Source organism: Cyprinodon tularosa, unplaced genomic scaffold (genome assembly GCF_016077235.1).
Source record: "Cyprinodon tularosa strain WSP-4 unplaced genomic scaffold, ASM1607723v1 ctg9, whole genome shotgun sequence".
NCBI lineage: Eukaryota > Metazoa > Chordata > Actinopteri > Cyprinodontiformes > Cyprinodontidae > Cyprinodon > Cyprinodon tularosa.
In genome coordinates, this window is record NW_024039673.1 from 1,346,665 (window position 1) to 1,369,707 (window position 23,043).

The 23,043-nt window shown below is 36.9% G+C and overlaps 2 protein-coding genes across 2 annotated transcripts; both read left to right on the forward strand.

Moving 5' to 3' along the window:
- The first annotated feature begins 657 nt into the window (after window positions 1–657).
- Window positions 658–7,799, forward strand: LOC119775824 (probable ATP-dependent RNA helicase DDX52). The gene is made up of 15 exons (XM_038273910.1): window positions 658–818; window positions 1,020–1,263; window positions 1,684–1,823; window positions 1,936–2,121; window positions 2,208–2,351; window positions 2,591–2,702; window positions 2,824–2,896; window positions 2,974–3,177; window positions 3,262–3,352; window positions 3,437–3,559; window positions 4,205–4,355; window positions 5,919–5,994; window positions 6,594–6,665; window positions 6,775–7,050; window positions 7,251–7,799. The coding sequence occupies exons 1-15, from the start codon at window positions 732–734 to the stop codon at window positions 7,261–7,263; spliced, it is 1,992 nt and encodes a 663-aa protein (XP_038129838.1). The 5' UTR covers window positions 658–731; the 3' UTR covers window positions 7,264–7,799.
- A 4,341-nt stretch (window positions 7,800–12,140) lies between these two features.
- rpl23a (ribosomal protein L23a) lies at window positions 12,141–14,361 on the forward strand. The gene is made up of 5 exons (XM_038273907.1): window positions 12,141–12,266; window positions 13,312–13,492; window positions 13,706–13,882; window positions 14,026–14,095; window positions 14,302–14,361. Exons 1-5 carry the CDS (start codon window positions 12,242–12,244, stop codon window positions 14,314–14,316), a joined length of 468 nt encoding a protein of 155 aa, XP_038129835.1. The 5' UTR covers window positions 12,141–12,241; the 3' UTR covers window positions 14,317–14,361.
- The last annotated feature ends 8,682 nt before the right edge of the window (window positions 14,362–23,043 follow it).

A 23,043-nucleotide genomic window follows, 5' to 3' on the forward strand; every position in this document is an offset into this window, starting at 1 on the left:
GAAAGGAGGTGATAGTGATAACGAGGTTAAGATTTGGGCATACAGGACTTAATTATACAGTTTTCAAAATTCAAAAGCATACTACTGGCATATGTGATTACTGTGGAAAATATGAAACAATAGAACATGTTATACTGGAATGTCATAAATATGAAAGTGAGAGAAGATATATGAGGAGAGGGTTTGAATGTATTAAGGAAAAGAATAATTATTAATTTAGTAGATATTTTGAGGAAGAATTTGGGGAGTAGACATATGCAAATAGTTATTTGATTTTAAAAGAAGTCTAAATTATTTCATAGAATTTGACTATAGAGAGGGTGAATGTGTATAAAATAAGACGGGTAGAATACAAAGTTATGTATACGTATGTATATGCGTGTGTGTGTGTATATATATATATATATATATATATATATATATATATATATATATATATATATATATATATATCTAAAAAACAAGAGTCAGGTAAAAATCACTATTAAGGTAAAAACAAGTGAAATAAAATAAAACCATTAAATGAGGAGCTTGATAAAATGTAGTTCTCCATCATCTGACACAGTACATAAAAGAGAGACAGCAAGCCCTGCGGACATAAAATATGTTGTTAAAACCCCACAAGAACAAGTAATGGCCACCAGGGGGCAGCAGAGGAAGCAGAGGTTGGACGTGACCCGGATGTTGATAGTCACTACGTGAATCCTACAAACCACGCTGCTGCCGCAGCAATGGACGCTTTTGAACTGTTTAAGAAACTCGGGGCCGGAGCTAAATTTGACTTAAAGAGATTTGGCCAAGACGCTGCTCGGTTTAAGGTTGGTATCAATTATTGATCATAACCGGGAAGTAGCGGCTAACAATTATAGCTACTCCCATTTTGGCTAGCAGCAATGTCTATTGCTTCTCACAGTTTTTATTTATTTATTCCAATTTGATAGTTAAATGTGGTATAATTGTTGAAATCATGTATAGCAACTGAAAAGCTTATCCTAATTTGTCATTTTTACTCAAACTAGGTGGCCAGATCTCAGGGTGGGGAACTATCGCTGGATTCCCTTTCTGGGATCAACTACTTCGGCCCAGGGGCGGCTAATGGAGTCCAGATCTGGAGCCAAGGAGAGGATGAAGAGGAGAAGAAAGACTGTGAGAGCAGTGACAGTGAAAACTCAGAGGAGGGTGGCAAAAGAAAGCACAAAGTGCAAGAAAAAGACGTAAAGCAGAAAAACAAGAAAACTAAAATCAATCAGGTGGATGAGAAAGGTAAGATGGATCTAGTGTTAGTGTTTCTTTCCCCCTAAATCTGGGTAAGTATGACGCGAAAACAATCATATATGCTGGTTTCTTGTATTTCAGAAGAGCTTAGTACTAATATAAAATGAAAATAAATGGAAAAAATTCCAATTTAGAGTTTTGTGAAAGTTTTTATAAAGCTTGTTCATGCTTTGCCACATTACTTTTTTGTTTTTGAGTTGTAGATGGGGATATTTTCCCCCTCTTAATGTAATACATGCATCTTGGGTGTAACAAATACAAAATCTGGTGTCTGCTGCAAAGTTTGACCTTTGCAGCAGCTGGTCTTCTTTAGATGTATGTTTTAAAGTTCATCAATGAGATCCACTTCATTGCATCGAGAGGAAACTGCATAAAGAAATTCTTTTGTGTGTGTGCCTTTAATGCCAGGTTATAACAGGCCGCTGAATGAGACCCAGAAAGGTGGCATCACCTGGACTTCCTCCCTGGACAGAAAGATCCAAAACCTACAGAAAGATGGGGAAGAGAAATCGTCGCTTAAGAGGCTGAAGCATCTTCATCAGGAGAAGGTCTCCTTTAACCAAAACACTCAAATAGATTATTTGTCAGCTTTTGTATAAATTGAATGTCCACTCAAAGAACTCTTCCTCCTTAAAGCTTTTATTCTTGTTGTGACTCCAGGTGAATCGTATCCGCGCACAGCACCGTATAAATGTCCATGGCAGTGATGTCCCTGACCCAGTTTGCTCATTTGAGGAGCTTCAGTCTGAGTATCATATCAACCCGCGCGTCATCCAAAACCTCAAGGAAGCAGGACTAAACACGCCAACACCGATACAGATGCAGGCCATACCGCTCATGATGCATGTGGGTTAAAAAGCTTTTGCGAGTACCCAAGCAAAGCACAGAGCTCTGATTTCAACTGAAATAATTTTAATGGTTTTCTCTTTTAGGGTCGGGAGTTGTTAGCCTGTGCTCCTACAGGATCTGGAAAGACTTTGGCCTTCTCTCTTCCTCTGCTCGCTCACCTGCAGCAGCCAGCAAACTTGGGCTTCAGAGCTCTGATTATCTCTCCAACCAGAGAACTGGCCAGCCAGGTGAACACACACAACTCTATGCTGATAGCTTGGAAATCTGTCTTCTGAAACTAATCTTTATTTTTATCTGACTAATAATGGTAGAAAATGAATGAATAAAAGCTGCACTTCAATAAAGATTTGAGTTGTTAACACACATATTACCTGGTTTATTCTTTGTTACACAATTTGTGCTAGATTATAACTGTCATATGCATTGAGTTTGTTTGCATGCAGACACTCAGATTTGTTGTGTTCAGACCTACAGGGAGCTGCTGCGCCTGTCGGAGGGCGTCGGCTTCAGAGTTCATATAATTGATAAAGCTTCTCTGGCAGCTAAGAAATACGGTCCGCAGTCCAATAAAAAGTATGGTGAGTTGTTGCTAATTTTTTTTCTTTAAAAATAATCCAAATCTTTTCTATTTGTTTTTTTGTTTTTGGTTTGTTTGTTTTTTCACTTTATAATTCTTATTTTTGTGTTCTTTCTGTGCAGATATACTCGTCAGTACTCCAAACAGACTGATCTACCTTCTCAATCAGGATCCTCCAGGAATCAACCTGAGCAGGTAACCTGACCTCCCTGGCTTCTGTTTTCACTCATTTCATGTCTGGCCTCGCTCCATACGTGCCTTTCGTCCCTCAGTGTGGAGTGGCTGGTTGTTGACGAGTCTGATAAGCTTTTCGAGGACGGAAAGACGGGCTTCAGGGAGCAGCTGGCGACCATTTTCCTTGCATGTTCCAATGCTAAGGTGCGCAGGGCTTTTTTTAGCGCTACTTGTACGCAAGAGGTGGAACAGTGGTTCCGTCTGAACCTTGACAACCTGGTTTCTGTAAACATCGGACACAGGTTAGTCTCTCCCAGCCAGACTGAATACATCTGTGACATTTGTTTTTGTTTAATTTTTAAAACATAAAAAAACATTCTCTGCAGAAATGCAGCAGTGGAGACGGTGGAACAGGAGCTGCTGTTCGTCGGGACAGAGAACGGGAAGCTCGTGGCCATGAGGGACCTCATCAAAAAAGTCAGGAGGCTCACAAAGAGCATAGAGTTTTACCTCTTTTTTTTTCCTGGTCAAATGAAGCACGTTCTCCTTGTTTTGCTCCAGGGCTTCCTGCCTCCCATGCTGGTGTTCGTTCAGTCCATAGAGCGAGCGCGGGAGCTCTTCCACGAGTTGGTGTACGAAGGCATCAATGTTGACGTGATCCACGCCGAACGCACGCAGCAGCAGGTAAAAACCACCTGTTAAAATATTAATATTTTTCCTTCATCCATCCATCCTTCCATCATTCTGTTTTAGTCCATCTATTTTACCAGCTGTATACCTATTTATCCATCTCTAACTCCGTCCATTTATTTATCCGTACATCAGGTATTAATTAGATTGTGATGCTTTGCGGAATTTAAACATCTGTTTCAGTCTTTTTTGACTTTAGATTTTAAGGCTGCAACAACACGCTTATAAATGGAAATGTTGATTTTGTAAAAGAACTCACTTTATCATGAAGGAATAGTCATCTGTGGCATTAGTTAGTCACACTTTACAGCTAAACTGCAACCAGATTGGTGTTTACTCATATTTAGAAAGATGTTTTTTGCTTTGGAATAAACAGATGAAAGCTTCAAAAGATAATACTTCATCAATCCTTCGTGTTTTTCAGGGTGTAAACATTAACTTGTATAATCGTCACAATTAACCAAAATGCGTGGCACTATAAAATTTACAATAATTTCTCACCTCTTTTGTATTTCCATTGGTTTGTCAATTGATCAGTGACTTTATCCATTGAGTCTGGTAAAGGTTGTAATTTTATCAGGTAAATGGTCCAGAAACCCAGTGAGATTAATGGCGCCTCGACTGGCTCCTGTGTTTCAGAGGGACAATGTGGTGAACAGCTTTCGTTCGGGTAAGATCTGGGTGCTGATCTGCACGGCTCTGCTCGCCAGAGGAATCGACTTCAAAGGCGTCAACCTGGTGCTGAACTATGACTTCCCGACCAGTGCTGTGGAATATATCCACAGAATCGGTGGGTTTCAAGGGAAACAAGGACTTTTTGACTCTGTTTACCATTTGAGCTTCAATAGAGCTGCTACATGAAGCTGGTTGATTGTGGAAATATGTGATGTAACAAAAGTGTATTTAGCTAATCAAATAATTAGTTTATTTTGTTTGATTGATGAGTGAAAGGTTTAATATGTACCGGTATAACTTTCTTAGCTTGGCAGACATTATGCCTCCAAACAGACCAGGGGTCCGTTTCAGGAAGTAGGTTTACTAAAAACTCTTTAAGTTTTCTAAGCCTGAAATATGGGAAACAATGACTTTTCCGGTTCACAAAGAGAGTTTCATCAACCTCTGTTTCAGTCACCATAGTAACGTTCTCCTCAGAGCTAACCTGGTCAGGAGCAGGTTTTCTTCATTAACTTCTAAGTTAGTTAGTTTGTTTAATATGAGAGACATTTTATTATTTATTTTTACTGTACACGAAGAACTACTGAAATTATTTTCAGATTACACATAAATAGATTAATTAATTCTGCAGGGGGAAAATGAATTACTTTAGGGTTAGGATAACTTCAGTTATAACAACCTAATGAGCCTACAGGCACAATCTGATGCCATTCTATGGGACTGATAGCCGCTAATAATAACCATTTATAGGGATAACCTCCGAAGCACGGCTGCAAACAGCCATTTAGTATTTAATGTGTAAAAGGCAGAATCAAAATGCAGAAACCCATAAATACATACATTGATTCACTACCATTCAAGAAATGACCCATGATGTTATTGTGGTCAAAACAAACTGGCAAGCCGTTTTGATATTTACTAGTTTTACTGAATATGTATTCCAGATATCTGAAAAAAATAAAAATTCTTTGTCTAAATGACCATTTCAAACAAAATGACTTTCTTCGCATAAGGAATAGATAAAAAAATTTAAGATCTCCATATTCCTATTGTTAGTGGTCAGCATTTGTATTATTTTGATTATGAAGAAATGCATTTAAGATATCATAAATACATCAGTCAAGCTGATGAATGTCAAAACGGCCACTTAAAATGTGTAAATATTTCTAGATATAAAAAACATAAATCTTACTAGTATAATTAGAAACTAGTATAGTAGAAACCAAAAACTCAGAGTTCCCATCTTTAGGCTAGATCAATTTAGAGTTGTGGATTTGAATCAGAGTTTGTTAAACCTGCTTTGTGAAATGGACCCCTGGGCAATCACAGTGGTTTTCATGGACGCTGATGTCATTTTAACTTTTTGCCAGAGTGCAGAGCTCTACAAAAACTGCAGCTTTTGCTGCATCCATTAATATGCAAACTGTAAATATTAAACTGTAAATAATGTACAGTTTTTGACCTTATTAGTGTTCTAAGTGAGGTATTGTTTCAGCAAACATGCTTTAGTATGTAAACTCATTCTAACCATTATTGGGAATGCAAAATGAGATGATGATTGCAATAATCCAATAATCACGATCGATCTTGTGAATTGTTAAAGTGCAAACTTTGAAGAATTTTATTTTAATACATATTTTATATCTAGACTTTGTTTAATTACCTCTTTACCCCTCAGGTCGTACGGGAAGGGCAGGACATCGGGGGAAGGCCATCACTTTCTTTACGGAAAACGACAAACCATTGCTGCGGAGGTACAAATCAACCTGGCCATTTTAAAACCAGGAGGCAAAGCATGACTCAAATATTGTGTAGATAATCCCCTTCTTAGTTTACTATAGGTGCCATTTGAGGCTGGGATGTAAAGCAGAGGACCTAAAACATTTCATCTGTGAGTCGGTTCAGGGCTTCGATTGTTAAAGGTTAAGAAATGGCAGCATTATTTTTGGGGGATTCAGTATGACTAGATTTATGCATAGCTGTGAACTGCAGAAATATATTAAACATATGATACCTTGGTTGTTGTTATCCTCCTTTACTTCACTACCCATACTTTAAATCCAATGCAACCAACGGTCTTAGATATTGACCTATAGAGACGTTTTAAAAATTACTTGGTTAAAAAACATTATCCAGAGCTTCGGAAATGCCTAACAAAGGTCTTACAACCTCTAAAATGGAAAAATATGGCAAAACTGAAAGACCTCTGAGCCATCCTGCACAGGTTGAGAACATCTGGTAAAAAGATCCATTAGTTTGACCTTTAATGATGAGTGAGACAATCTGTTCTTTAAGAATAAAATATGCTTTGGTCTTTCTTGTTAATATGTTTATGTATGTCTCATCTAAACAGCATTGCTAATGTTATTAAACAAGCTGGGTGCCCTGTACCGGACTACATGATCGGCTTCAAAAAGATCCACAGGTTGGTGAGATTTAGGATTTTAACCTTCTAGCTACATCTGATATAATGCCTTCAAGAAGCCCCTTGCTGTCTGAAGTTTAGTCATCAGCCTATTTTGCTTTTCTTTTAGCAAAGTAAAGCGAAGACTAGAGAAGAAACCTCCTAAGAGAGACACCATTTGCACAACTCCTCGCTTCCTCATGAAGAAGAAAGCCAAAGCAGAGAAAAAAGGACAGAAGAAAGCATCAAAGGAAAAAGGAGAAAATGACCCACCGACAGTACAACAGCAGGACAAGAAGAAGAAGAAGAAAAAGAGCGGAAAGGCTCAAAAAGGACAGAAAGAAGGAAATCCCAAAGAATTAGTTCAAAAAAAGGGTTCAAAGTCATCTGGAGCCAAATTGAAAAAGTAAAGATGTTTTTACCGCTTGCTTATTGAAAAATCTTATGATATATATATATATTTTTTTTTATTTTTTTTTCCAATTCCTGCATCAGTTTAATCAAAGCAATGCATATTGTAAATATTTATAAATCAGGACCAACAGTATAGGAATCACCATTAATATTATTATTGTAACAATAAAAATGTTATTTTTTTTTAACCAGAAACAGAGCCTGAGGAACACATCAAAGGTGAAGACAAAAGAGGCTGCAAGTAGGCTGATGGTTAACATTCTAGGTATTTTATTTTTTTCCACAGTTGTGCTTTGTATAATAAGAATAAAGAAAAACTTTTATACATAGTCATTTTTTCATTCTTTAATTCTTTATTAGATTGTTCATCACAGATAAACATTCCCTGCTAATATTGTCAGTTTAAACTGGTGTTTAACGCTATAGGTGTTTCTGCAAATTAGAGTATCACTGAGAAGTTTATTTCAGTCATTTAGTTCAAAATGTTACATTTATATATTAATCATACTAAATCTTTCAAATATTTTATCCGTTGCTTTAGATTATCAGGGCTTAAATGTCAAACCCCAAACTAAGTTACGTGTAATTACTGCAAAGCTTGCTGTTTAGGGCGTTGCAGGCACATTAAAGAGAAATTGGGGGGAGTCATGCAGATCTACGGCCTACAGAGGTAATGCAATGCCTTATTTATGTGATGTTTCACCTTTTCAAATAAACTTTTTTTTATGTTACCGATTTAAATGAGCCTTATCCTTTATCTAAATGAGTATTCTGGAATCGGAAGAGCAAAATGGAAATAATTAGATAAGATAAGGTTTGTTCTCATTCTGTGGCACATGGTGGCTCCCAGCATTGGCAGCGCATATAAACCTGATTACCAAAAAAGGTAAGCATTTAGATTGTAAATAAGCATAAAACTTGTTGAGAGCTAAAAGGTAAGTAAATGTATCTGTCAAGTGAGTAAATCAGCTTACGGTATTTATTTTTGTGAAATGATATTCTCCATTTATTTTAAAAAGTCAGTGGGTTACATTTGGTTACAGCAGAGTTCAGTGCCTTATGTAATATTTTAAATATATCCTTTTTTCAACAGAGTTGAGTAAAACACTCATATTGTCAAAGCAACATTTAAAGTACTTGCGACCTGTCTAGGGTGAACCCTGCTTTTTGCCCATGCACATTGGCACTAGACCCACCATGACACTGGATGAAACAGGGGAAGTTGGATGGATGGACAATATTTAAAGCTTGACTACAATAAAAAAAAAAATCCTTTTAAACATTGAAAGTTTAACTCTGAAGTTGGTGGCCTTAAATTGTGTAGAAACTATTATTGATTTTTTTTTATTTTATTTTATATTTTGTCATAAGTGCTCTTGAAAGAAGCAGGTAGACAGAGAGCGGGAATGATAATGATGAAAGGATTTAATGAGCTTTATCACTGATGCATTAGAATCAGCCCCCATAAAAAAACTATCTTTGTTGATGTAAATTTGGCAAATTTGAAAATGATCCAAGTGTAGCCTTGTATGTTACTGGAGTACTAGAATTAAATTAAAGTATCTGGTCTGTGTCCGCTGTCTTTTGGCAGAATCAAAATGTTAAATACCAGGGCTGAAACAATCAGATTAATAGATTTTTTAAATATTCTGCAACTAAGTTAGTAATCGGTTAATTGTTAACTGGAGTATAGAGACTCAAACGTGGCTTTAGCTGACACAGCAACCCAGTAAGAGCAGTAATTATGTAAAAAATAAAATATAAATATTTTGCATTTAAGATCAAATAAAAACATTGTTTTCACCTGTCTATATACTGTCTCCAGAACTCAAGTGGAAAAGTTGTAGTCTCACCTGGTTTAATCTTGTAAAAAGTTTTAGTGGCAGCCCTATTAAATACATTACCATTTTTAAACCAACTCTAGTTTATTCTTGAGTTATGAGTCAAATTTTTTTTCTTCATATATTTAAAGTGGTCTAGATCAGAGGTTTATAAACTTTTCAGCGTTTGGCCCAGAAAATGGTACTGAATTTGACTCATGACCCAAACAAGTAGTTGAGTTTGCAAACATTTCTTTAAAAACAATTAACGGTTTAAAAAGTTTCCAAACAGCAGTAATAACTATAGTAACCAGTTTTTGTTCATTTTTAAGTAAGTCTTTAAGTAAGCTCAATCTTATGACCCCATACTAGTTGGGACCCAAAGTGAAATCATGACCCCAACTTTGGAAATCAGTGGTCTAGATCAAACGCACCTAAAGGTAATTTAGTCTGTTAGTTTGGCTTCTAAGAGATCTAAAGATTGTCTGCTTTGTATCATAGATCCTACCAATTTTAAGCATAAAATGCATTTAGCATTATACACTGCTATGAAAGCTACCAGCTGCCTGGAGATGTATGACAGATGAAGGTTTCTGATAAACTGCTCCAAGTCTGAGGAATGCTCCCCCTGACCATCTGAGGACACCACAGATGATGATTTTTAAACATGCATTAAAATACACTTTTTTAAAGAAAACTTGACTGAACTCCTACTTGTTTACTTTTCACCTCATTTGTTGCTGTTTTTTCAGGTTTTATCATATAACAGATAGCAATTTTCTTTAGTAGGTTAGGGTTAGTTTTCCAGAATTCAATTACCTACACATGTTCATTAAAAAGATTTTTCTTAGGGGGGGACAAAATGTTTGTCCAAAATGCAGGTTCTAAAGAAAAAAGTATAATCAAATACCATAGTAGGGCAATATAATCAGTACATTTTAAAAAAGAAACAGGATGATGAGCACATTCACTGGGATGGTTGTAGATTTTCTTGTTTTCTAGGAGATGAGGAAACCGGTGCACTTAATGTCCTATGCTGACAAGCTTAATGGAGATGCTGATTAATCTCCCAGCAGGACTTGTTAGCTGCCCACAATGTCTAATGCACCAGTAACTGATTTAATTACCATGGTATGAATGTCCTGGTTGTCCTGCTATCTGGACTGAAGACGTCATTTTTTAAAATTGAGAATCTGTTAAGAAAAATATGAGAGACCAAATTCAACAATGCAGATATCAACAAACTGAGGTTCCAAAATGTCTCTATTGTGGGTCAATAAAGAAATGTTCTATTCTTTAACAGTAGAGTCACAGACTGATCAATTATGGCAGACTGTTTTGACATTTATTAACTTCATTGAATATGCAATCCAGATGTCTCAAATGCATTTATTCCTAGTCAAAATAAAAATTTCAGATATCTTTAATAGTATTCTTCCTATCTAAAATAGATATTTCAGATATCTTAAATATAATTCTTACTAGTACAAATAACACCAAATTTCCCATTCATGTGTATTTACTTCCAGATATCTAAAATATCATTCTTCCTATCTAAAAATGGATTCTGAAAAGGGTGGATTCTAATCTCAGATCTCCATAATAGTTACTGCTGGTCATAATTACTATTTCAGATATCCAAATAGAATATAACATTACAGATATCCAGAATCAAATTCTGGACATCTAAAATATATTTCTGCTAGAAGAATTTTCAATAAAGATATCACTTACTTATTTTATGACTATTAGAATTCCAGATATCTTAATTTTAATAATGCCTATCTAAAATTTAGTTTTAGATACTTTCAAAAGAATAATGAGGCTCCGTTTTAACATAAAATAGACAGGCTGACTAGTCACATTTCTATTTTAGATAGCACTAAAACATTCTACAATTACAATAATCCAGTCAGAATTGTGTTTTAGATATCACTTATTACATTTCCGCCTGTAGAAATTAAATTTAAAGTAATCAAAATTTGTACTAGTAAGGACTACATTTCAGATATTTATAAATCTTAACTTATTTTAAGTGGCTGTTTTAATATATATTTTTCTGTATTTCGGATATCTTTAATAGTATTCCTGCAATCTAAAATGAACATTTCAGATATCTGAAATGTAATTCTTAGTAGCACAAATGGTGTCACTTTTCCTCATTCATGCGTATTGGGCCGTTACTTTCAGATATCTGAAATGATATCTAAAATGATACATCTAAAATAAACATTCTGGATCTCTGAAAATGAATTTCAGATCTCCGTAATACAATTTTACGGATCATGATTTTTATTTCAGATATCAAAAATGAAGAAAACATTGCAGATATCTAAAATATAATTTTACTAGTACAAAAGTCTTTAAAAATATCTACAACTACATTTGTACTAGGAACAATTTAGTTGTGGATATCCATACAGTAATTCCCATTCTTCCTATCCAAATTAGAAATGACTGCTTTTATGGCAGGCAGTTTTGATATTTATTAGAAGCGATGTCCTCTCTATTGCTCCATTTGTTGATCTCTCTAAAAAAAGATTCCTCCTGGTCAAAACTACATTCCTACCAGCCAGAAATGTACATATAGATATCCTAAATTACATTTTTTGCCAGCAAAAATTTAATTTCAGGACGCCAAAAATATAATTGTACTAGTAAGTATAAACTTTCAAATGCATAGAAATCTTAACAAATTTTAAGTGGCCCTTTAAAATAACATTCTTCATATCTAAAATAAAAATTTCAGATATCTGAAATGTAATTCTTACTAGTACAAATAATGTAATGATTCCCATTTATGTGCATTCGGCTTTTAGTTCCAGATATCTAAAATAACATTCTTCCTATCTAAAAATGAATTTTGATGAGGATGAATTCTGATTTCAAATCTCAATAATAGAGTTACTGCTAGTCATAATTACTAATTTAGATATCAAAAATGAATATAACATTACAGATATCCAGAAATCTTGACATCTAAAATATTTCTGCTGGTAGAAATTTCATTACAGATCTCAACTACTTATTTCATGACTAGTTAAATTAGAATTATATATCTATTACTGAGTGCATAAAATATAAGAGATGGAAACAAGATTTAAAAATTTTTGTATTAAAAAAATACGCTTTTAAAACCGTTTTTAATTAATCTTTTATTTTCATTTGATTAAAGCCACAATTACTGTAATCAAAGTACCAGAGAGCTTCAGCCATGTACTTTTCTTCACATGAGGGAACTGCAATACTTTAAATTGAAGATGAGGGCGGTACCAGCAGACTTCTGAAATATCGCGAGAACCTCCTGAGGTCTCGCCCTTGCATTAAACCCTAAGAAACCCCGTTCGTTCTTCCTTTCTCAACATGGCACCGAAGGCGAAGAAGGAAGGTTTGTGAATCTTACAATTATGAATGAATAATTCGCATGCTTTTTTTAGTTATAGAGCTGCAAATAGTAAACGTTAAAGGCTCGTCTGAAAGTGTATCTATATTAGATGTATAAGTTGTGGTTTTGCTCTCTGGAGTTCTGTAGATATGATTGTATTTTAAAATGCGTGCGATGTTTAGCGGTAGCTAGGCTAACGTGAGCCCTAATGTTGCCGACAAAACCTGGTCTGAGTCGATAATTCAACTTAATAAGTTGTATTTTAAATACTTTTATTATAATTAAATTAAAACTTATATGTTTCACACATGTTTGTAGCTGCTGTAAAGGAAATGTGTAAACCAGAACTTAAGCAACGTGTGTCCCCGGTTTAAATGCTAAGCTAACGACATCTGATGACAGTTATTTACCTTTTAAGACTTAAAACTGTACATATGTAAAAGCTTAACCAGATTTTGATTAGGGAAATTATGAGAGTTGGTTTCCCATTAGTTGCAGCATCTAGATTTATTTTCTTTATTTGTACACGTAAAGATGAGCGGTTGACGTATTACAACCAGATTTCTGTAATAACTGCAGAATATTTTTCTTCTTGGAAATAAAGCATATCTTTTTATTAGCTCTGGCATTGACTTTGGGTGCACTGATCCATTTTTTTTTTACCTGATAGATACTTGTGCTGGAAAGATTGGCCGACACCAATCCATTAACAGAGTTAGATTGATTAACTGTATTTCTTACCATGTCAGTAAAGGCATCATGCTTTACAGAAATATTATTTAAAAAAAAGGTAAAAAATTGGCACATATAGAAATAATCACTAGCGACTGTGTGCCCTACGCAAAGATGTAGTCAGCATTAAAATCATAAAACTGAATATACTAGATCGCTGTAACTGTATTGTGTATGATAACAATGGCAGAATTGGAATGCTGATTGATCTGATGCAGCCCATTAGTCAATTGATTTCCGATCAGTGTATCCAGTGGGTGTATCTTTAAACTACAATACAAAACATTGAATTAATTTCTGCATTTCTCCATTCCAGCTGTCCCTGCCAAGACAGAGGCCAAGTCAAAGGCTCTGAAAGCAAAGAAGGCTGTGCTCAAAGGCGTACACAGCCAGAGGAAGAAGAAAATCAGGACTTCTCCCACCTTCCGTCGCCCTAAAACTCTCCGTCTGCGCAGACAGCCCAAGTACCCTCGCAAGAGTGCTCCTCGCAGGAACAAGTGAGTTACCAACTGTCCAATCAAATCAGTGAAAACATGGTGCACATGATGGTAATTGCGATCAAAGTATGAAAAGAACTACATGAGTCCAATTTTATGAATTACTGATGCACCTTCAGTTAATGTTAGATTTCAAATCAGCCAGTAATGTTTTTAAGCTTAATCTACTGGAAATATGTTTTCTTTAAATATATTTTTGAATTCTTTTTCCAGGCTGGATCACTATGCCATCATCAAGTTCCCCTTGACGACAGAGTCTGCTATGAAGAAGATTGAGGATAACAACACACTTGTATTCATTGTGGACGTCAAGGCAAACAAACATCAGATCAAACATGCTGTCAAGAAGCTGTATGACATCGATGTCGCCAAAGTCAACACACTCATCAGGTAGGAAGCTTCATCCAAACCATAAAAAAAAAAAAATAGAATTGTACACGCACACAAAGTGTGCAACATAGATAAAAATCTAGCAATGTTAAATAAAAAAAAACAGGGCTGTTATCTAAATTTACCTCCTTTTCTTTCTTCAGGCCTGATGGCGAGAAGAAGGCCTACGTTCGGCTTGCTCCAGACTACGATGCATTGGATGTTGCAAACAAGGTGAGTTTTATTTCAGCCAATTTGCCTGAAATTTTAGTTCTAGATTATTTTTTTTTTTTTTTACTGTGCACGTGATGTAAGCATTATTTTGCTCTGAATGTTTGTGATGCATTCAAAGGAACCACTGATGCCAGATCGTGTAGATTTAGGTGTTTTCTTGTTAATGAGCTTTGTGTCATTAATTCTTTTGTTTCCTTTTTTTGTAGATTGGCATCATCTAAACTGGCTGAAGAGTGTGTGGAATAATAAATATTTGTAAAAATCGATGCTGTCTCATTGTGTGCTTTGAGAAAGTTTGCTAAACTTTGTTATATTTCACATCTCTTTACCATTGACTGATTTAAAGCTTGGGTTTTATGGAAAGAAAGCCTTGAAAGTACCGTATTTTAAGAGCGTTTTTCTATACAGTCCTTATGAGATCACTGCTTTGTTTTTGTCTTTTTTTGTTGGGCAAGTGAACCACAAACTTGGAACTTTGATAAAAACAAAGACTTATGGGTGCGAGTTAATGTCGAGACCAAATAAAGTTAGTGGTTGGTCTGTCGGACTTTTAAAAATCATTATTTTTGCGGTAATCTAAGCGGTATCATCCGTGCTGCTACATCCTGTTTTTTCATGCCACCCACCTGGTGTACAACAGTGCACTTTTTGCTTGACCACAGGTGGGCCGTGGTAGAAGCTGGAATAGTCCGATACTGCGCTTCACTCTGAGAAACTGCTCTTCCAGCTGTGCTTGTGGTTCTTCCTGTCTTCCCTACTTTATACATGGATAAGTGTAAAAAATCCTTTGTCTATGAAGATTTAATTTCTTCCAGCTCACAAGAGGTGATGCTGAATATTCTTTAATTTCTACCAAAAGCAATCCCTAAATTATATCCAAAGTAAATATTGCGTTCGGTTTATTTTTGGATAAAGATCCAGATGAAAAGGTACATAGATCTTTGAATATCAGAATCAGAAATACTTTAATAATCCCAGAGGGAAATTACTTTTGTTACACGCTCCAGTTAGTTTTATATATATATATATATATACACACATCCAACTAAACAATATAATAAAGATAAAAATAAGAATAAAAAGAGATATATATATATATATACACACACACACATATAGCTCTTCTGTGTATATATATATATATACACATGTAAAAACTAAATCCAAGTAAAGATTTATCCAAGTGAATATTTTTCTCTCATTGTTCTTTCTATTTGAATATTTGGGGAGTTGGCCTAATGGTCACAGCAGTGAGCTTGTGCTCTGAGAAGGTTGCAGGTTCCCAGTTGGATCCCCACAGCTGGCTTTCTGGGTCTCTTAGTGATACTCTTAACCCCATACTGCTCCCCAAAGGGGATGGGTTAAATGCAGACTTAATTTCTCCATTGGGATCAATACATTTCTTTCTATGCTTTTCTATTTCAACAGTTTGTCATATTGAAATGTAGGTCCAGATTGCCAGAGAATTATAAGGCAATTATGTATGTTGTCTATATATTTTTTTAAATATCAGACTCCTTTGAGTTTAAATCCTCTTAGACCCCTGGGCAGCAGTGAACAAGGGGCAAATTCTTAGAAATAAGGCTAAAAGTGGAAAATATATTTTCTGTGCTGCAGATGTTGTAATGCAATGTAATATATAATTCATAGTAGATCAGGAAGGTTTTTATTTTTTTTTGGATGCATGTCTAAAACTATTCCATTGTCAATTTTGTTAGGTTGCCTGCTATTACCAATATGATGTGTAGAGCTAGACCTGCTACCTTCCTTAAAATTGGGGGACACTTTTTTTAAGTAGGCCGTTACTTCATAAAGCTTATTTGAATTCTATAAATCAAAGTTTTCTGCCCAACAGCAATGATGAACTGCAGCATTGTTTACCCAGCAATTGCTGTAATTATGGTAAATAATTGGTTGTTTAACTGTTTAATGAAGTGAAACTTAAAACTGACTAAAACTAGACTATAACCTTTGAGTAGTGATGGTTTCATCACTACTCACTACTCATTTTAACACATTGGCAAACTACTGATGTCACTGAATACTGACGCCTGCTGGATACTTAACATCGCTACAGGCAGCCTCTAACAGACTGACACTGGTTTGACGTCCTATAATAGAATTTACACCATTGTTTACCATAATGCATTATTTTATATCTTCATTTAAATTGAAAATATGTTTGATATTTTTTAATGCAATCCATAAATGTGAACATATAACAGCAACATTTAAGTGAACATGTGAATAAGGGTGTTTGTGGACTATGATTTAAGAGAACTACAGTGAGAACAGCAAAATGAGTCAATTCGAAATATAAAAAAAATAGGTTAAGTTGAATGAACTGAGAGGAACAGGATGACACAAGAAAATTAAAATAAATATGAGATCAAAATGGTTCCACATCACTGAAACCTTTCTTTTGCGCACATGCGACGCGTTCACAGGTATGAACACAGCTTTAGCGCGTCAGTCAAACAGCTCCTATTGGTCACGTGACTTCATTGGAACCATGAGCTCACCGACACATGCGCGACGCGTCGGTGTTGCTGGACCCATCACTATTTCTAAATCATAGTCGACTAAGACCACCATCACATATGAGTAAAATGTGTCTAAGACTAAGATGTTTTGTCCCGAAGACTAAAAATAACACTAAATCTTAAGATGGCTGTCAAAAATGACACTGTTACTAATCTAACTTTGGTCAGATGGATCTGAGATCCTGAATGAGGACATAAGGTCCAGCATGTTTTAGGTTTTGCTCTACTTCCACACAACTAATTGACTAAGTGATTAACAGACCTCCTCTGCCCTTGAGGAGGAAATGCAATCATGTGGGCTGAACAAGGCACCTCTTGATGAAAGGCCTCTGATGTAGATCACATAGCCAGTCCTTATTAGTCACTGATCGCAGCATCATTAAAGTGCTTAAAAAAACGTATTGATGAAAACATCAATTTGTTGATGCAACTGGTATCTAAGCATTAGTACCAGCATTACAAAAGCCAGAAATGTATCCTTCCGTGTCTTAAGTCATTCTAAGTTTGGTATTCTGCAATTTTCCCTGCTTAAAGAGTCTTGTAGATATAATGGAGTTAGCAATGTTGGCTAACTAAAAATTAAAATGTTTTTCCTTCTGAGACTTAAAAATTGGAAAGTACATAAAATGTTCCGTGGCATGTCAGTGCAGCTTGTGCTAAAATGGTATGAAATTAGATTTGCCCAAGACCAATTTACCTACACAGATTAAGGAAAACTTTCTAAATCGGTTTCCTGATGGCATAGGTGGATCTACTGGGGTGGCATAGGGTGGCAAATGCCACAGTAAATGACAGCCTTGCCACCCCTGCTGCCACCCCAGTTGGCTGTAGGGGTGGCTAGGCTTATAAATTATGGATAATTTGAGAATTATGACTGCTAATTTTCAATGTCGGACTGCAGTGAATGCAGCACGAGATGACGCGAGAGCGACTGAGACTGATTAGTTTTGAAAAACCGAATGGGGCAAAGTGAGGGAGCCAGGGGTCACAGGGAGAGGAGACACGGGATGAAACAGGTAAAAACTGATCAACCATCTATTGAGAAATTAAATTATAATGAAAGCACAATGTTGCTAGCATAGCTGCAAGGCTGATTTTGAGATGATAAAAATCAGGTTGCAGAACGTTATTTCTCTAACTATGATGTTAGTTAGGCCTGACGTCTAAGGCTCATAAAGACATATTTGTGGTCAACTTTGACAGAAAAGAGATTGTAAAGTTTGGTTGAACTCAAATCAAAACGCACAAAGGCATTGGATCTAAATAAATTTGTGAAGCGTTTTGCTGAGCAACATGGAAATCGCCGCAGTTATAGTCATGTCAACTTTATGTTATGATCTCTGGTGAGCCTTTACAGAGATGTTACATTTAGTTTTGGCACCAGAGAAAATCTGATATTTCCTTAACCTGACTCCGCCAGATGGATTTGCTGGATTTGCTCCGCATATCCATCTGGAAACCTTCAGTTGAAGTAATTTTGGGAAGGGGCGAAAATACTGGTTAGCTGATTGGCCTATGTTGGTGATAGACGGGCCAAATAAACCAATAAGATCAACGAAGCATATGACATACTAACAGAGCGACGACGAAAACACAACCACAAACCAGGCTACTCTTGCCGAAACACGTCGGGAGAAGAGCAAAAACATCTTTTCCTCTGAGAAAGGCCTCCAGAGCAGTGTTTTGAACTTTCAGTGAAGAAATACTCTGTAATTCCGATAAAACTTGCTCGATAGCCACGCTAACGCTAGTTTCATTGGCTGAAGCCGCCATGTTCTTTAGACTGAACTGTGGCGCTTCACGTTGCGTCACACCTCAACCCGCCTCAAAGCCAACGCTGATTGGATGTTCGTTTGGTGAACGGCTCCAAATTTTCTTTAAAGGAGAGTCTCCAGACTGATCTGCGAGTGAAACCTTGAAAGCTCGCAAGATCAGGATGGTCTCATGAGGCTAATATTTCCTTTAATGAAACCAAAAGTGTTAAAAGTAAAGTTAAAAATGTAATACTGGTGTAAATCCTTGTTTAATATGAAGCAGTGTTGTTGTTTCTTTTTTTTCTATATATAGTATGAAACTATCCAGAAATGACCCGTATGAACCTACTCACAAAATGTTTGTACTTTTTCAGACTGGAAGCAAAATAAATTTTTTTGTTGCTTCTTTTCAGATTTGTGGAGATTTTGATGTAACAAACAGTACCTGCCTTTTTGTTGATTTGTTGATACAGCAGCTCTATCTACAGCATATTTACATGCATGAATTGTCCCTTTCATGTTGCCTTAACTGCTGTATGACAAGTTACTGAGGAACAAATGTGGTAAATATGTGTTCAGAGTAACCAATACATAGATGTCCAGTACCTTGTTTTGGTGCCTTGACCCTTTTATTTCTACTGTGTATTTATGCTAACTTTAGTACAGCTCAGTCCATAGATCTCTGATGGGTAACTTTTTCTTTTTTATAGTTTCTTCTCTGACAGTCAATCTCACACATCTGTGACTCAGCGCCTGTGTCTTACCTTAAAGGAATAGTACACCCAAAACATGAATAGCCTTCATTTTCTACTCACCCCCATGCTGAACAACACCCTGGAGTACTTTTTTGATATCTCAAATGCATCTGGAGATCTGGGAGGCTTCTTGCTGTCTGCTGACATTCAAATAATGGAGGTCTATGGTGACCGAGACAGAAAGGTCCATAAAAGTCCACAAAAAACGTGTCAATATTCCTCCATACTGCTCGTCCAATGTATTCCAAGTGTCCTGAGTGGGTAGCATCCAGAATTTACTCGAAACAAAGTCATTTAGAATGTTTTTAGAGCATAACCAGTAGTGTATAGGATTTCCTGAAAGCGCGCACATGCGCGCTCACGACGCTACGGAAGCCGGCAGACCAAACCAGCGCATTCAGCTCGGCAAAGAACTCATGCTCTTCCTCAACACTGAAGTCCTCAGACATTTTTCTTTCTTTGTTTCTTTCTTTGCACAGGTAAACAGCACATTTCTTCTTCTACGCTTGCATTATTGGCAGAGCAGACGCTGAATGCGCACTTTCATCTGGCTTGGTCTGCCGGCTTCCGTAGCGTCGTGAGCGCGCATGTGCGCGCTTTCAGGAAATCCTATACACTACTGGTTATGCTCTAAAAACATTCTAAATGACTTAGTTTCGAGTAAATTCTGGGTGCTATTTAGTCATTTAGAATGTTTTTAGAGCATAACCAGTAGTGTATAGGATTTCCTGAAAGCGCGCACATGCGCGCTCACGACGCTACGGAAGCCGGCAGACCAAGCCAGATGAAAGTGCGCATTCAGCGTCTGCTCTGCCAATAATGCAAGCGTAGAAGAAGAAATGTGCTGTTTACCTGTGCAAAGAAAGAAACAACGAAAGAAAAATGTCTGAGGACTTCAGTGTTGAGGAAGAGCATGAGTTCTTTGCCGAGCTGAATGCGCTGGTTTGGTCTGCCGGCTTCCGTAGCGTCGTGAGCGCGCATGTGCGCGCTTTCAGGAAATCCTATACACTACTGTTTATGCTCTAAAAACATTCTAAATGACTTTGTTTCGAGTAAATTCTGGATGCTACCCACTCAGGACACTTGGAATACATTGGACGAGCAGTATGGAGGAATATTGACACGTTTTTTGTGGACTTTTATGGACCTTTCTGTCTCGGTCACCATAGACCTCCATTATTTGAATGTCAGCAGACAGCAAGAAGCCTCCCAGATCTCCAGATGCATTTGAGATATCAAAAAAGTACTCCAGAGTGTTGTTCAGCATGGGGGTGAGTAGAAAATGAAGGCTAATCATGTTTTGGGTGTACTATTCCTTTAATACCTTTCCTCTGATAATGCCCCTCTAGAAGTAGTGTTATCATTCTTCTATCTCCTATTAAGTGAGATCACATTGTACGATGTATTTCTAATATGAACTGTTTCACATGAAACACTTACTCTACATACTATTCTCACCAAACTGTGATAACTGTGATTAAATTCAGTGTAAACAAATGCCACACGTTGCCACCCCTCAAAAATTCCTGCCCCCCTCACGCCACCCCATAAATATTTTTCTAGATCCGCCCCTGTGCCCGCACTGACGCGGCTCAGTGATTACGTCACATGCAGCGTCGTACGCAGTGCCCTAGTGCCTGTAAATTTAATGGTCCAATTAAGGTAATTTAAAAAATCAGGACATTTCCTCACTTTCTAAAAAAAAAAACCGGGACGTCCGGGACAGGACGTAAAATACGGATATGGCCCGGGAAATACAGACGTTTGGTCACCCTAGTTTACATGCAAAGTCAATGGTTGACGCGCGTCAAGGCGCAGCAAAAGGTCCTGCAGCGCGTTTTGAGCAGCAGGCGCAGCGCGTCTGAGCAGCTGAAGCGACGCGCCGCAAACGCGCTGCTGCTTGAGATGAAAAAATTTAACTTTTGCTGCTCGACACGCTGCATCAACCAATCAGAGACGCTGATCTGGGAGCTGCCAGGGAGAGAGACACATCGCTGATGATACAGAGCGCTGTGATGACTCATCTGAAACAGACTATTAATGTCTAAATTAACTGAAAATGCTGAAACCTGCCGACAAAGCGCGTTTGTTTTTATTATCCTGGTGCCTGCAGTTTGGATTATGTACATGAAAACCGCTTTCCAGCCGCCACGGCGAGGCGACGGGGCCAGAGGCTGCTGTTGAATGGGAATACTACTGACAGTGCACCACCGGTATGTGGGGGTCTGAGTGGCTCCGACAGAAATAATATTGGAAGGCAGGATGGTAATCTGAATGAACTGACTGCACTGATTAAGTTTTCAGGTGGATTTTCCCACTTAAAAACATATTAAAACTACTTTATTCCCACTGATCACAGCAAATATAGCTGCAAGGCAGAGAAAGGATAGAGTAGCTCCGCCCAACGTCAGACCCACTTTTGCACCGTGCAGCTTTGCTGCTCTGGCTGCGCGGTGACAACTGGTAGACAACTGGTACAAGCAGCAAAAATTAAGTTTATTCTAGGGTGACCAAACGTCCGTATTTCCCGGGACATATCCGTATTTCACGTCCTGTCCCGGGCGTCCCGGGTTTTTTTTAGAAAGTGAGGAAATGTCCTGATTTTTTCGACGCTGCGTGTGACGTAATCCCTGAGCCGAGTCAGTGCGGGCAGCCCTGTTCTTAATCAGAGGCTCTGTTCGAAAACCTGGGCTGCATCCTCCAAGGATGCGGTCTACCTAGACTGGACCCTTCGAAGTCCTTGAAAATAAGGAGACCAGAAGAGTTTTGGCTGTAAATTCGACCAGGTCTACCCTTCAGCGGGTTTTACCGCCGTTTGCTCTGTTGCTTAGCAACCGTGAAAGTTGACACACAAAGCAGGAAAAGAATGAATACCGAGGTTTTCAAAACTGTTTGTTTATTTTTTATTTTTTTAAAGTTAAAGTGAACAAAGACTACACTCACAAGAATCCAGACTGGAATAAAGGTTCCAACCACAGGGAGCAGGAACAAATTAAATCAAATGTAATGATAGAAACCTTAGTCAGTTACCGGTAAATAGCCTGCTGCTGTCATTTTGCACATCTCTGATGTTGCTGCTATTTTCAAATATCCATTACTGTAAAAATGTCCATAGCTGCATATTGGTTATTAATTCTCCAGTTTTATATTGTTAAAACACTTTACAGAATTGTATTGTTTATATTTTAAGTCTTCCCTATTATGTTATTCTTATACATTTTTCTAAGGTCCTCATTTGTGTGACAATTTTTAATAATCTTTCTGCTGCTGTAACTTTGCCCATTGTGGGACAATAAAGGGATTTTCTATTCCATAAAAGGGTTAGAAATATATAAGTAAATCTAAACAATGTGTGTACAAAATATATCTGCAAAATCTCTAATATTCAAAATCAAAAAATACTTAGTTAAGCATATTGTGCAAAACAACAATAAAAAAAATTAAACTATCAGATTTATAGTTCCCACTCTGCAGATCTAGTAGAATCTGTCCTTAAATTACAACCAAACCCATTTAATCAGTAACAGATTAAAACCTTTAGATAAACCAAACATTACCGCCACATATCTGACTCTATAACCATTAAAACAACTATTTTCATTAATCTCAGACGGAACTATTCAAAGAGTTGTATTATATTAAATTGAACTTCCAATTTTCACCACTGTTCGGGGCCAAGTAACATTTCCTCTGATCACGGAGCAAATCCCGATGATGAGACATTATTTCTTTCATTGTGCTATTTGTTCATTACAGGAATTGTTAAGCATTTTTAAAAAATACATTTTGAATAAAATTATTGTTTCTTATTGGAGTTATTGCTGTTGACTTTTACTGAGAAGCATTTTTAATAAAACAACTGTAAATATAATGTTATTGTAGGATTACGTAGGCCT